The sequence below is a fragment of the Entelurus aequoreus genome, linkage group LG17, assembly GCF_033978785.1.
Source record: "Entelurus aequoreus isolate RoL-2023_Sb linkage group LG17, RoL_Eaeq_v1.1, whole genome shotgun sequence".
Lineage (NCBI taxonomy): Eukaryota > Metazoa > Chordata > Actinopteri > Syngnathiformes > Syngnathidae > Entelurus > Entelurus aequoreus.
Window position 1 is genome coordinate 46,766,298 of NC_084747.1, and position 15,443 is coordinate 46,781,740.

The 15,443-nt window shown below is 37.2% G+C and overlaps 1 protein-coding gene across 1 annotated transcript in view; it reads left to right on the top strand.

The window, feature by feature from the left end:
- LOC133631810 (proprotein convertase subtilisin/kexin type 5-like) overlaps window positions 1–15,443 on the top strand; it is a 199,221-nt gene that overhangs the window by 164,660 nt on the left and 19,118 nt on the right. Inside the window, exons 17-19 of the mRNA XM_062023971.1 lie at window positions 6,996–7,080; window positions 13,517–13,620; window positions 13,714–13,852. Of these exons, the coding sequence (XP_061879955.1) occupies window positions 6,996–7,080; window positions 13,517–13,620; window positions 13,714–13,852 (328 nt within the window). The remainder of the gene's footprint in view (window positions 1–6,995; window positions 7,081–13,516; window positions 13,621–13,713; window positions 13,853–15,443) is intronic.

Consider the following 15,443-nt stretch of genomic DNA (forward strand, 5'->3'; position numbering starts at 1 on the left):
AGTTGTGTGATAACTTATACGTAATTATCTTAACATGTACAGACCTGCAAATCATATGGAAAATTAAAGGGAACATTGTTTGGGGGTGTCCATAACACGGAGATAGGGAGAAGTTTTTATTTACACGATGAGTCGGGTGTGATTTGACCTTCGCTGAACCCCTGAGACCGACTCACCGAACCCCTAGGGTTCGATCGAACCCAGGTTAAGAACCACTGGTCTTCCTTTACTTGCTATTTTTTCAGATTTACGCATTTATATGTATAAAATATATAAATCGCAAATCGAATCGCTATTAGATTTTTCCCTGCAGCCCTATCTCCCATTGTTACCAATTCCGCACATTCCAAACATAACACGGAGCCGCTATTTCCTTTTACATTTCAACCGGACTTCTGTATTTAATTTTTCTCCGCGATCACATGTAATGTGGAAAAACAGAGTGAAACTAAACAGATCTGCAGAGACTCTGCTCTTTTTTTCCCCGTGTTTGTTGACAGGTTTCTAATAAACCGTCTCGTTCTGTAAGGCGAGCGTCTCGTTCACACTCCATGGGCTGCATATACTAGATGGACAAAAAAAAAAAAAAAAGCTCAAGCAGCTGTGATAAAAGTGGAAAAGCAGCGAAACAGAAAAGTATGATAATCTAATAATTTGTTGGTCCACAGCCCATTGAGCCTCCTGGCAGCGAATGGGGCTATCTTCTGATCCAAGTTCAATCATAACATTTCCCCAGGCCAAGATGTTGTAGATAGTTTTTTCCTCCCCCACTTTTTGAGGCGCTGGCATTGCTGAGCGCCGTGTTGCGGTAAATGACTTTATATTCTTTGTCAGACTGACAGCAAGATGAAAGAAATCCTTCTGGCCCACAGTGTCGGGGCTAATTGCTGGACCAGACCTTGCCTTTTCTCCCAATAAAACACATGTTCAATGGATCAATGATAACTCTGTGTTTGATCTATTATCCATTCATCTTCATCAGAATAATCAAAATACAGTGGTATGAGTTTAATTCATTTAACTTGAAAAACTGGTATTGTGATACAGCGTATTGAAATGAATTTACCGTATTTTTCGGACTATAAGTCGCAGTTTTTTTTCATAGTTTGGCCGGGGGTGCGACTTATACTCAGGAGCGACTTATGTGTGAAATTATTAACACATTAGCGTAAAACATCAAATAATATTATTTAGCTCATTCACGTAAGAGACTAGACGTAGAACAGTGGTTCTCAAATGGGGGTACGCGTACCCCTGGGGGTACTTGAAGGTATGCCAAGGGGTACGTGAGATTTTTTTTTAAATGTCTGTCAAAAAGAACTGTGAAAAGAAATGCAACAATGCAATATTCAGTGTTGACAGCTAGATTTTTTGTGGACATGTTCCATAAATATTGATGTTAAAGATTTCTTTTTTTGTGAAGAAATGTTTAGAATTAAGTTCATGAATCCAGATGGATCTCTATTACAATCCCCAAAGAGGGCACTTTAAGTTGATGATTACTTCTATGTGTAGAAATCTTTATTTATAATTGAATCATTAGTTTATTTTTCAACAAGTTTTTAGTTATTTTTATATCTTTTTTTTTTAAAATAGTTAAAGAAAGACCAAAACAAATGAGCAATATTTTGCACTGTTATACAATTTAATAAATCAGAAACTGATGACATAGTGCTGTATTTTACTTCTTTATCTCTTTTTTTCCACCAATAATGCTTTGCTCTGATTAGGGGGTACTTGAATTAAAAAAATGTTCACCGGGGGTACATCACTGAAAAAACTGAATGTATAAGATTTCATGGGATTTAGCGATTAGGAGTGACAGATTGTTTGGTAAACGTATAGCATGTTCTATATGTTATAGTTATTTGAATGACTCTTACCATAATATGTTACGTTAACATACCAGGCACGTTCTCAGTTGGTTATTTATGCCTCATATAACGTACACTTATTCAGCCTGTTGTTCACTATTCTTTATTTATTTTAAATTGCCTTTCAAATGTCTATTCTTGGTGTTGGCTTTTATCAAATACATTTCCCCCAAAAATGCGACTTATACTCCAGTGCGACTTATTTTATTTTTTTTCCTTCTTTATTATGCATTTTCGGCCGGTGCGACTTATACTCCAGAGCGACTTATATATACAGAAAAATACCGTAAATCAACTTAATGTGTTTGCCCGCCCCATCCTCCCTAAAATACCACAATTTTAAAATGTAACATGAATTTCAAAATAAACTTTTAGATACGAACTATTGTATGAAACAATACAATAGAATGTAGTACAAACAACTACATTAGTTTTATGAAGTAATGTAGTAATAAATGTACTTGGCGAGCGATTTATACGGTATGTCCTTCGAACTGCTTTTCCGGCAAACACCATCAGCAGCTTCTCAATTTTCATGGATAAAATTGGCTGTCCTGTAGGTATTATTTTAACATCCTAGGCTGGAATTTTATCAACTCATTCTTAGAGATGTCCGATAATATCGGCCTGCCGATATTATCGCCCGATAAATGCTTTAAAATGTAATATCGGAAATTATCAGTATCTGTTTCAAAAAGTAAAATTTATGACGGAGTGGTACACGGACGTAGGGAGAAGTGCAGAGCGCCAATAAACCTTAAAGCAGGGGTCACCAACGCGGTGCCCGCGGGCACCAGGTAGCCCGTAAGGACCAGATAAGTAGCCCGCTGACCTTTTCTAAAAATAGCTCAAATAGCAGCACTTACCAGTGAGCTGCCTCTATTTTTTAAATTGTATTTATTTACTAGCAAGCTGGTCTCGCTTTGCCCGACATTTTTAATTCTAAGAGAGACAAAACTTAAATAGAATTTGTAAATCCAAGAACATATTTTAAAGACTTGGTCTTCACTTGTTTAAATATATTCATTAATTTTTTTACTTTGCTTCTTATGACTTTCAGAAAGACAATTTTAGAGAAAAAATACAACCTTAAAAATTATTTTAGGATTTTTAAACACATATACCTTTTTACCTTTTAAATTCCTTCCTCTTATTTCCTGACAATTTAAATCAATGTTCAAGTAAAATTTTTTTATTTTTATTGTAAAGAATAATAAATACATTTTAATTTAATTCTTCATTTTAGCTTCTGTTTTTTCGACGAAGAATATTTGTGAAATATTTCTTCAAACTTATTATGATTAAATTTCAAAAAAAATATTCTGGCAAATCTAGAAAATCTGTAGAATCAAATTGAAATCTTATTTCAAAGTCTTTTGAATGTATTTTAAAATTTTTGTTCTGGAAAATCTATAAGAAATAATGATTTGTCTTTGTTAAAAAATATAGCTTGGTTCAATTTGTTATATATTCTAACAAAGTGTAGATTGGATTTTAACCTATTTAAAATATGTCATCAAAATTCTAAAATTAATCTTAATCAGGAAAAATTACTAATGATGTTCCATACATTTTTTTTTTTTTTTTTTTTCAAAAAGATTCGAATTAGCTAGTTTTTCTCTTCTTTTTTTCGGTTGAATTTTGAATTTTAAAGAGTCGAAATTGAAGATAAACTATGTTTCAAAATGTAATTGTCATTTTTTTCGTGTTTTCTCCTCTTTTAAACCGTTCAATTAAGTGTAAATGTCATTAATTATTAATAATAACATAGAGTTAAAGGTAAATTGAGCAAATTGGCTATTTCTGGCAATTTATTTAAGTGTGTATCAAACTGGTAGCCCTTCGCATTAATCAGTACCCAAGAAGTAGCTCTTGGTTTCAAAAAGGTTGGTGACCCCTGCCTTAAAGGCACTGCCTTTGCGTGCCGGCCCAGTCACATAATATCTACGGCTTTTCACACACACAAGTGAATGCAAGGCATACTTGGTCAACAGCCATACAGGTCACACTGAGGGTGTCCGTATAAACAACTTTAACACTGTTACAAATATGCGCCACACTGTGAACCCACACCTAACAAGAATGACAAACACATTTCGGGAGAACATCCGCACCGTAACACAACATAAACACAACAGAACAAATACCCAGAAACCCTTGCAGCACTAACTCTGCCGGGACGCTACAATATACACCCCCCGCTATCCCCCCCACCTCAACCCCAGATCAGATCAGATAGGTCTTTATTGTCATTGCACAAGTACAACGAAACTATGTTTTCAGCACAAACCCGTTCAAGTTTAGACAAACAAACAGTGTACAGGGTTACAGAATAGGAACACTGATGAGTCGCCATAAAAGATGGGAAAAAGGTAAAACACTGGGGAAAAAGATGAGTAAAAAAAATACAATCTAGACTGGGCTCCTAAGGGGGCCTCCATGCAATGCACACATAAACACGTTACATTTAATCACGACAAACTCTCAACAGAGGGGCGGGGAGTTGGGGCCCTGGAAGGCGACCGCTGCAGGGCCATTTATCCCAGGAATCTCTCACGTACCCAGCAGCTATGGTTCCACCTCTTTTCCTCGTCGAAAAGATTTTGTCAATTGCGTCGAGAGTCCAGCTGATCATTTCCATGTCTGATGTTTAGATTTGAGGACAGCGCAAAGAAAGAGGCTTCAAAAAAGTTCAGACAAGACAAAAACAAAGAGAGCAAGCTGGGAGAAGAGGGAGCGGGGAAAAATGCGCCCGCGACCGCCCTCACAAGAGGCAAGACAGAAAAATAAATAAATAATAATAATAATAATTTTTAAAAAATAACCCCGCCCACCTCAACCTCCTCATGCTCTCTCAGGGAGAGCATATCCCAAATTCCAAGCTGCTGTTTTGAGGCATGTTAAAAAAAATAAGGCACTTTGTGACTTCAATAATAAATATGGCAGTCCCATGTTGGCATTTTTTTCCATAACTTGAGTTGATTTATTTTGGAAAACCTTGTTACATTGTTTAATGCATCACAACAAAATAAGGCATAATAATGTGTTAATTCCACGACTGTATACATCTGTATCGATTGATATCGGAATCGGTAATTAAGAGTTGGACAATATCGGAATATTGGCAAAAAAGCCATTATCGGTAGGGATGATACTCGAAACCGGTTTTCCCGGTTGTTTGATAAGAAAAGAACCGAGTCCTCGGACTCGAATCCCTTTTTGAGAACCGGTACCCGTCATCGAGACCACTATAGTAAAGGAAAAGAGTTGATTCTTTATTCGAATCCTGTCCCGACCAGAAATGCTCCGTGGGACATCACAAGAAATGACGTCACGTAGCTCAGTCATTAGGCGCAGATAGCGAAAGCAGGAAAACAATGGACGGGAAAAAGCGCTCCAAGGTGTAATAAAGTTCAAAACAAAAGCTATAATCCATCGAATAACTTTACTGAGAGATTTTAGCAGGGTAAAACACATGACGAACACTTTTACGACCAACAGGAAACATAGCAACCAGGCTAGCAACGCACCTCCTTTACGGCAGCTGGCGCAACGTTCTTAAAACAACCGCAGCACATACATATATATACAACATATCTCCCTTTTTTAACTTTTGTTTTTCTTTCCTTGTAAACAAAACAAAATCACACTGTAGATGTGTTGTCTGTCTAATTATATATAATGCAGACGAGGCGTGTTGGCTGAGTTCTTGACGTTTACTTTCACAGCGTGGCAACATGCAACACTTTTCGGGGCTACCGCGCATGCTCGTTACTCCCGTTGCATGCTGGGTAGTGTAGTTGTTATATTCTCTAGCTCATAACATTTTTCCCCCTATAAAGAAATAATGTTAACTCAATAAAGTGTATTTCTTTTTTTAGCTTTAGCTTTTCATTTTTTAGCATTGTAACCACATTTGCAAAGAACTTTTCTCTTCATAGAATGTTCTTTCAATAAAGAAATAAAGTGCAAAAAATGTCAAAGCATCATAACAAACAGTTATGTCAAATAGCAGCAGAAGTGCACTTTTTGGAGAGCTGTATTATTTTCAGTTTTGTGCCCAAGGGACTGATTTTATTTAACACTATATTATTATTTATACACCTATAGTGATCACAGAGACAGGTTGTTTTTGTGTTATTGTATATATTTGTTTCTCTGAGAAATCCCACTTAATATACTTTGGGTAACAACAGTCAATATTTATTTATTTTATTTTATTTTTTTAGGTGGGTAACAGTCAATATTTATTTATTTATTAGATTTTATTTTTTTATTATATAATAAAAGTGAGCTTTTGTTAAACCAAATATTGTGTGTTTTTTTTCCATATACAACAACCTATCTGGACTCGATAAGAGAATCGATAAGGAATCGGTTCGATAAGAGGATTCGATAATAGGCTCGAACTCGATAATTCCTTATCAAACATCATCCCTAATTATGGGACATCTCTACTCATTCTGCTTCGGTATGATGCAGCCTAGCAGTGCTCACACTGCTTCACCAGTGGGTCATGTATTTTGTTGATTTCTTTCAATGATTTTCCTCCGCTTCTTCTTCTCAGCACTCTTCCACATTCACTTTCTTTTTCCCCCATGCTTGTAAAACAAGTGTGCTGTATGTCGATCTCTAGCTATAAGCTATTGCTAATGAGTAGGACGCGTTTTTTGATCGGATCTAACGGGGTTCTGTGGCATTTGCCACGCCAACTGGGAGTGGGGAGGCTCGTAACCTAAAGCATAACACTTAGCCTCTCCCGAGGTACCACCGGACTGCATTCACTTAAAAACAAATATCCTAATTCTCTGCGTCCATGGGAATATGTTTTATTTCTGGCGCTTGCGTCCTCACAGGAAGAAGTGTCCATGTGCTTTGTGTCACAGCGTGTTCACCCCCTTTTTTTTAGTCTTTTGCTGCATTCCTGCAATCCTCTGCTTCTTCATCCCCCAGCTGTTTAGCCTCTCCACTTTTCCACTCTTTCCTCCTCTTCACATTTCTCCCACTAATGCTTCCTGCTGTTTTGCCCATTTCGCTGCTTCTTTAACTCACTCCTCCGCCTACCATATTATTCTTTTTCTTTCTTTCTTCCGTGTGACATTGTCATCTCGTCTCTTCCAGATTCCAACATCTGCAGGAGGTGTCCGGAGAACTGCAAGAAGTGCACCGCCTCTAATATCTGCACGGAATGCAAACCAGGCACCAGGTGAGCGAGACAGATGCACCCACCAACCATATGCATAAAATACCTTCAGGTAGTCTCATTTTGACAAGTCTCATTATTTATCTTATTATCCTTACAGTTTATTAGAGGTGATTAACAAAATCAATTCACATTGAAATCGCAATTTTTTTAAATTTCCATTCTAAATCAATTTATAATTTTTAAGAATCAATGGGAAAAAAAGGGGTGGGGGGGTTTTGCAAATGTTTTTTTAAGGATCTATTAAGAAAGTGAAGATTTTTATTGTACTGTCTAAAGGGACATGGGGGAATTTTGTTTTTTTATAATTTCTATTTTATTTAATTTTTTTAAGACATGTATCTCGTGCGCATGACAAACTTTTTATAAAGTTATAGAAAAATTAAATTAAAATAAAAAAAAAAAAAATTTTTTTTTTTTTTAGACATGTATCTCGTGCGCAGGAGATACATGTCTAAAAAACAAAATATATATATTTAAAAAAAAAAAAAAAAAAATTATTTTTTAGTCATGTATTGTGCGCACAAGAAAGTTTCTCGTTATAATTAAAAATATTTTTTTTTTATAACTTTATAAAAAGTATCTCTTGCGCACAAGAAACTTTCTCTTGCGCACGAGATAGTTTCTCTTGCGCACGAGATACATGTCTAAAAAAAATAAATATAAACATATTTTTTTTATAATTTTTTTTTTTTAAATTTTTTAAATTTTTTTTTTAGTCATGTATCTCGTGCGCACAAGAAAGTTTCTCGTTATAATTAAAAAACTTTTTTTTTTATAACTTTATAAAAAGTATCTCTTGCGCACAAGAAAGTTTCTCTTGCGCACGAGATAGTTTCTCTTGCGCACGAGATACATGTCTAAAAAAAATAAATATAAACATATTTTTTTTATAATTTTTTTTTTTTAAATTTTTTAAATTTTTTTTTAGTCATGTATCTCGTGCGCACAAGAAAGTTTCTCGTTATAATTAAAAAACTTTTTTTTTTTATAACTTTATAAAAAGTATCTCTTGCGCACAAGAAAGTTTCCCTTGCGCACGAGATAGTTTCTCTTGCGCACGAGATACATGTCTAAAAATAAAAAAATATAAAAAATAAAAATTCCCCCATGTCCCTTTAGGTGCTTCTTAGTACTGTTGATTTTATAAATGTTAGTTTTTTCCTTTTTTCTTAGCATTGTATTTAATAATTTAATAATGTATTTAATAATAAATAAATTATTAGGTATTAGGTAGCGGGGGACGGCCTGGCGCGGTTGGGAGAGTGGCTGTGCCAGCAACCTGAGGGTTCCTGGTTCAATCCCCACCTTTTACCATCCTACACTGCAAAAAGTCAGTGTTCAAAAACAAGAAAAAAAAATACAAAAATTAGGGGTATTTTATTTGAACTAAGCAAAATTATCTACCAATAGAACAAGAAAATTTGGCTTGTCAAGACTTTCCAAAACAAGTAAAATTAGCTAACCCCAAGAACCCAATAATACCTTAAAATAAGTATATTCTCACTAATAACAAGTGCACTTTTCTTGGTATAAAATTTTGTTTGACCTTTTTGCTCAATATGTTGAAAAATATTCTTAAATGAAGTAAATGCTAGTGCCATTATCTTGACATAATGATATGCGCTCGGCATCATTATTTTTTCCCCCATGCTTAAAGTAAGAAATTATTACTATAAGAAAGTAGTTTTATACTTGTGAGTGTTGATGACACAGCTTTGCAACAGTTGATATTCTAGTTCCAAGCATGTTTTACTCAATATAGGTCATCAAATCTCAGCAACAAGCTGTAATATCTTACTGAGATCATTTAGGACCAAAACCCTTAAAACAAGTAAAACACTCTTAACATAAAATCTGCTTAGTGAGAAGAATTATCTTATCAGACAGAAAATAAGAAAATATCACCCTTATTTGAGATATTTAATCTTACTTAGATTTCAGTTTTTGCAGTGTAGTTGCTTTTATTTTTACTTGAGTCATTTTAGACACATACTTTTTCTTTTACTTGAGTAAACTTTAATCAAAAACACCCGGAAAATCACAGTGTGGGCCACACAGCGTTGCTAATTCGGACATGTTCGTGTTCACAGCAGCTGTTTTCCCCCCTGGGACGCATTTATTGAGTCAACTGCCTTTCACCCTGTGACCTCGCCGTATTAAAAGCCTCATAAAGCCGTGTCATGCGATGGTGGGGGTCGGCCGGGACACACAAGAAGCGGAGCCGCTGCCCATTTTGGGTGGCGATGGCCTCTTTGAAGACACTCTCAACTCTTAAGCCATTTAAAATTCTCCGCGTGGACTTTTTCCACTTTACTCCCTGGCCGCTTCCCACTGCAGCCTCTTCATCTTGGCTGGCAGTAGATTGGGCGTTTTTGAAGTGTTGGAATTCCAGCTAAGAAACATATGTGAGTTAAACGTATCATACCTTGTACGGTGAAGCTGGGGACTTAGAGCCTATCGTTTCCCCTTAACAGCAGCTGAAGACACACACACACACACACACACACACACACATTATGCATATGCAGGTTACACGAGCGGTCCAGACTAAATTATTTCTTGGAATTGTCAACTAATGCGCACCAGCTGTGTTGTAGCTCAGCTCTGCACCAAACCTGTCCTCACTGCAAACTCACACAGCTCAACATTTTCTTGGACTGACCTCTTCTCCCACATACATTTTCCTCTCCGCTTTCTAATCATGATTTAAGTTGAGTAAAATTAAGCTGTCCAATTTTCTACTACATCTTTGGGCACATTTGGAAGTTGACTGTCCAAAATAGCATGTGTATATACAGTAACAGGCCCAAAAGTTTGGACACACCTTCTCATTCAATGCCTTTTCTTTATTTTCATGACTATTTACATTGTAGATTGTCACTGAAGGCATCAAAAACTATGAATGAACATATGTGGAGTTAAGTACTTAACAAAAAAAGGTGAAATAACTGAAAACATGTTTTATATTCTAGTTTCTTCAAAATAGCCACTAGAGATGTCCGATATTATCGGCCGATAAATGCTTTAAAATGTAATATCGGAAATTATCGGTATCGGTTTCAAAAAGTAAAATTTATGACTAAAACGCCGCTGTGTACACGGACGTAGGGAGAAGTACAGAGCGCCAATAAACCTTAAAGGCACTGCCTTTGCGTGTCGGCCCAGTCACATAATATCTACAGTTTTTCACACACACAAAGTGGATGCAAGGCATACTTGGTCAACAGCCATACAGGTCACACTGAGGGTGGCCGTATAAACAACTTTAAAGGCCTACTGAAATTAGATTTTCTTATTTAAACGGGGATAGCAGGTCCATTCTATGTGTCATACTTGATAATTTCGCGATATTGCCATATTTTTGATTATAGGATTTAGTAGAGAACATCGACGATAAAGTTTGCAACTTTTGGTCGCTGATAAAAAAAGCCTTGCCTGTACCGGAAGTAGCGTGACGTCACAGGTTGAGGAGCTCCTCACATCTGCACATTGTTTTCAATCATGGACGCCAGCAGCGTGAGCGATTCGGACCGAGAAAGCGACGATTACCTCATTAATTTGAGCGAGGATGAAAGATTTGTGGATGAGGAAAGTGAAAGTGAAGGATTAGAGGGCAGTGGAAGCGATTCAGATAGGGAAGATGCTGTGAGAGGTGGGTGGGACCTGATATTCAGCTGGGAATGACTAAAACAGTAAATAAACACAAGACATATATATACTCTATTAGCCACAACACAACCAGGCTTATATTTAATATGCCACAAATGAATCGCGCATAACAAACACCTCTCCCCTCCCGTCCATATAACCCGCCAATGCAACTCAAACACCCGCACAACAGACTCAATCCCACAGCCCAAAGTACCGTTCACTTCCGCAAAGTTCATACAGAACATATATTTCCCCAAAGTTACGTACGTGACATGCACATAGCGGCACGCACGTACGGGCAAGCGATCAAATGTTTGGAAAAAAGCTGCGTACTCACGGTAGCGCGTCTGCTATCCAACTCAAAGTCCTCCTGGTTGTGTTGCTGCAGCCGGCCGCTAATACACCGCTTCCCACCTACAGCTTTCTTCTTAGCTGTCTTCATTGTCCATTAAACAAATTGCAAAAGATTCACCAACACAGATGTCCAGAATACTGTGGAATTTTGCGATGAAAACAGACGACTTAATAGCTGGCCACAATGGTGTCCCAATACTTCCGCACAATCCGTGACGTCACGCGCAAACGTCATCATACCGAGACGTTTTCAGCCGGATATTTCCCGGGAAATTTAAAATTGCACTCTATAAGTTAACCCGGCCGTATTGGCATGTGTTGCAATGTTAAGATTTCATCATTGATATATAAACTATCAGACTGCGTGGTCGGTAGTAGTGGCTTTCAGTAGGCCTTTAACACTTCATAAACATCATATAGATTCACTCAGTCACAACGTCGAGTACACCTGCACACACTCGCTGTTCGGTTTCAGACATGCATTAAAAAAAAGCTTATTTTACCAGCATTTATGCAACTTTTGTACTTGAAAATAATACAGCCCTTTATCTTAAATATTTTTGTGTTTCTCCATAGCCTGAAGCAGAGGGGGAAAAAATTCCTCCTCTTCTGTCTTGAGAACTTGACCTAATGTCCGAATAAGTATGTCTGTCTCGCTTTGACGTTCCAACGTAGCCAGACTGCAAAACTCCGCGAACACACTGCAAAAAGTCAGTGTTCAAAAACAAGAAAAAAAAATACAAAAATTAGTGGTACTTTATTTGAACCAAGCAAAATTATCTGCCAATAGAACAAGAAAATTCGGCTTGTCAAAACTTCCCAAAACAAGTCCAATTAACTAACCTCAATGAACCCAAAAATACCTTAAAATAAGTATATTCTCACTATTAACAAGTGCACTTTTCTTGGTAGAAATTCTTCTTTTGACCTTTTTGCTCAATATGTTGGAAAATATTCTTAAATTAAGTAAATGCTAGTGCCATTATCTTGACATAATGATAAGCGCTCGGCATCATTATTTTTTTTTTCATGCTTGATTGATTGATTGAGACTTTTATTAGTAGGTTGCACAGTGAAGTACATATTCCGTACAATTGACCACTAAATGGTAACACCCGAATACGTTTTTCAACTTGTTTAAGTTGGGGTCCACTTAAATTGATTCATGATACAGATATATACTATCAGATATATACTGTCATCATAATACAGTCATCACACAAGATAATCATCACATTGAATTATTTACATTATTTACAATCAGGGGTGTGGAGGGGGGGGGGGGTAGGATATGGACAGCAAGTAGTGGACATAGAGAGAGAGAGAGAGAGAGAGAGAGGGAGAGAGAGAGAGAGAGAGAGAGAGATCAGAAGGCATAAGAAAAAGTATCTCCTTTTGATTGTTTACATTTGATTATTAGCCATCCGGGGAGGGTGTGAAGTAAAAAAAGTAGTTTTATACTTGTGAGTGTTGATGACACAGCTTTGCAACTATTGATATTCTAGTTTCAAGTTTTTACTCAATATACACTACCGTTCAAAAGTTTGGGGTCACCCAAACAATTTTGTGGAATAGCCTTCATTTCTAAGAACAAGAATAGACTGTCGAGTGTCAGATGAAAGTTCTCTTTTTCTGGCCATTTTGAGCGTTTAATTGACCCCACAAATGTGATGCTCCAGAAACTCAATCTGCTCAAAGGAAGGTCAGTTTTGTAGCTTCTGCAACGAGCTAAAGTGTTTTCAGATGTGTGAACATGATTGCACAAGGGTTGTCTAATCATCAATTAGCCTTCTGAGCCAATGAGCAAACACATTGTACCATTAGAACACTGGAGTGATAGTTGCTGGAAATGGGCCTCTATACACCTATGTAGATATTGCACCAAAAACCAGACATTTGCAGCTAGAATAGTCATTTACCACATTAGCAATGTTTAGAGTGTATTTCTTTAAAGTTAAGACTAGTTTAAAGTTATCTTCATTGAAAAGTACAGTGCCTTTCCTTCAAAAATAAGGACATTTCAATGTGACCCCAAACTTTTGAACGGTGGTGTAGGTCATCAAATCTCAGCAACAAGCTGTAATATCTTACTGAGATCATTTAGGACCAAAACCCTTAAAACAAGTAAAACACTCTAACATAAAATCTGCTTAGTGAGAAGAATTATCTTATCAGACAGAAAATAAGCAAATATCACCCTTATTTGAGGTATTTAATCTTACTTAGATTTCCGTTTTTGCAGTGCAGAGGCGTCCAAAACTGCATGCGAGCTCACACCAGAATGCACGAACCTTTGATTTGACTTTGGCATTGTTTAACAAGAGTTGTGACAACATTAATAAGGCAGAAAAGACAGAATTCATCATAAGTCCACTTTAAGAAATAGTTGTATACCGTTATATAAATGAGTATGTTCTATTTTCCTGTCCAGTTTACAAGGCAACAAGTGTCAGATGACGTGTGATGCGGGTTCCTATTACAACGGCCACAGAAGGACTTGCGAGCCCTGTCATCGTGCCTGTGCCACCTGCGCAGGTAAGATGTCCGTGGCAGCACCATGACCTGTCAGATCTATTCTCAACATTGTCTTAATGTCCCATGTGATTTTTTTTTATTTTTTTTTTGCAGGCACTGGTATAGAAGCGTGCACCAAGTGTGCCGACAGCTACTTGCTGGAGGACTGGCGCTGTGTGTCCACTTGCAGCAACGGCTACTACCTGTTTGAACAGACGTCCGACAGCGGCCAGGTGCAGAGGTCCTGTAAGAAGTGAGTCTCCTTCTCTCGCTTGTATCCTTGCTCATTCGACTAAAATGACAAGAATTTCATGCTAACGTTAGTTCCTCCTGTTGTTCCCCAGGGCAGCCCCTTAGGTTAAGGCTAGAGATGTCCGATAATGGCTTTTTTGCCGATATTGTCCAACTCTTAAGTACCGATTCCGATATCAACCGATACCGATATATACAGTCGTGGAATGAACACATTATTATGCCTAATTTTGTTGTGATGCCCCGCTGGATGCATTAAACAATGTAACAAGGTTTTCCAAAATAAATCAACTCAAGTTATGGGAAAAAAAAGTGCCAACATGGCACTGCCATATTTATTATTGAAGTCACAAAGTGCATTATTTTTTTTAACATGCCTCAAAACAGCAGCTTGGAATTTGGGACATGCGCATGAGGTGGGCGGGATATGGGAGGGGGGGTGTATATTGTAGCGTCCCGGAAGAGTTAGTGCTGCAAGGGGTTCTGGATATTTGTTCTGTTGTGTTTATGTTGTGTTACGGTGCGAAATGTGTTTGTCATTCTTGTTTGGTGTGGGTTCACAGGGTGGCGCATATTTGCAACAGTGTTAAAGTTGTTTATACGACCACCCTCAGTGTGACCTGTATGGGTGTTGATCAAGTATGCTTGCATTCACTTGTGTGTGAGTGTAAGAGCCGCATATATTATATGACTGGGCCGGCACGCTGTTTGTATGGAGGAAAAGTGGACATGACGACAGTTTGTAGAGGATGTTAAAAGCAGTGCCTTTAAGGCACGCCCCCAATAATGTTGTTTGGATGGTTATCGGGTGAATGGTTGCCCCGGGAGATTTTCGTCATTCTTGTTTGGTGTGGGTTCACAGTGTGGCGCATATTTGTAACAGTGTTAAAGTTGTTTATAAGGCCACCCTCAGTGTGACCTGTATGGCTGTTGACCAAGTATGCCTTGCATTCACTTGTGTGTGTGTGTGAAAAGCCGTAGATATTATGTGACTGTGCCTTTAAGGTTTATTGGCGCTCTGTACTTTTCCCTGCGTCCGTGTACACAGCGGCGTTTTAAAAAGTCATACATTTTACTTTTTGATACCGATAATTTCAGAATTTACATTTTAAAGCATTTATCGTCCGATAATATCGGCAGTCCGATATTATCGGACATCTCTAGTTAAGGCAAAATAGTCTAAAATCATATCATTTAAATTTAAGCATTAAAATGTCTTACATTTCATCTAAACTAGGGATGTCCGATAATATCGGCCTGCCGATATTATCGGCCGATAAATGCGTTAAAATGTAATATCGGAAATTATCGGTATCGTTTTTTTTATTATCTGTATCGTTTTTTTTATTTTTTATTTTATTTTTTTTAAAATTAAATCAACATAAAAACACAAGATACACTTACAATTAGTGCACCAACCCAAAAAACCTCTCTCCCCCCATTTTTTTCTGTTATTTATATTCTGGTTCCTACATTATATATCAATATATATCAATACAGTCTGCAAGGGATACAGTCCGTAAGCACACATGATTGTGCGTGCTGCTGGTCCACTAATAGTACTAACCTTTAACAGTTAATTTTACTCATTT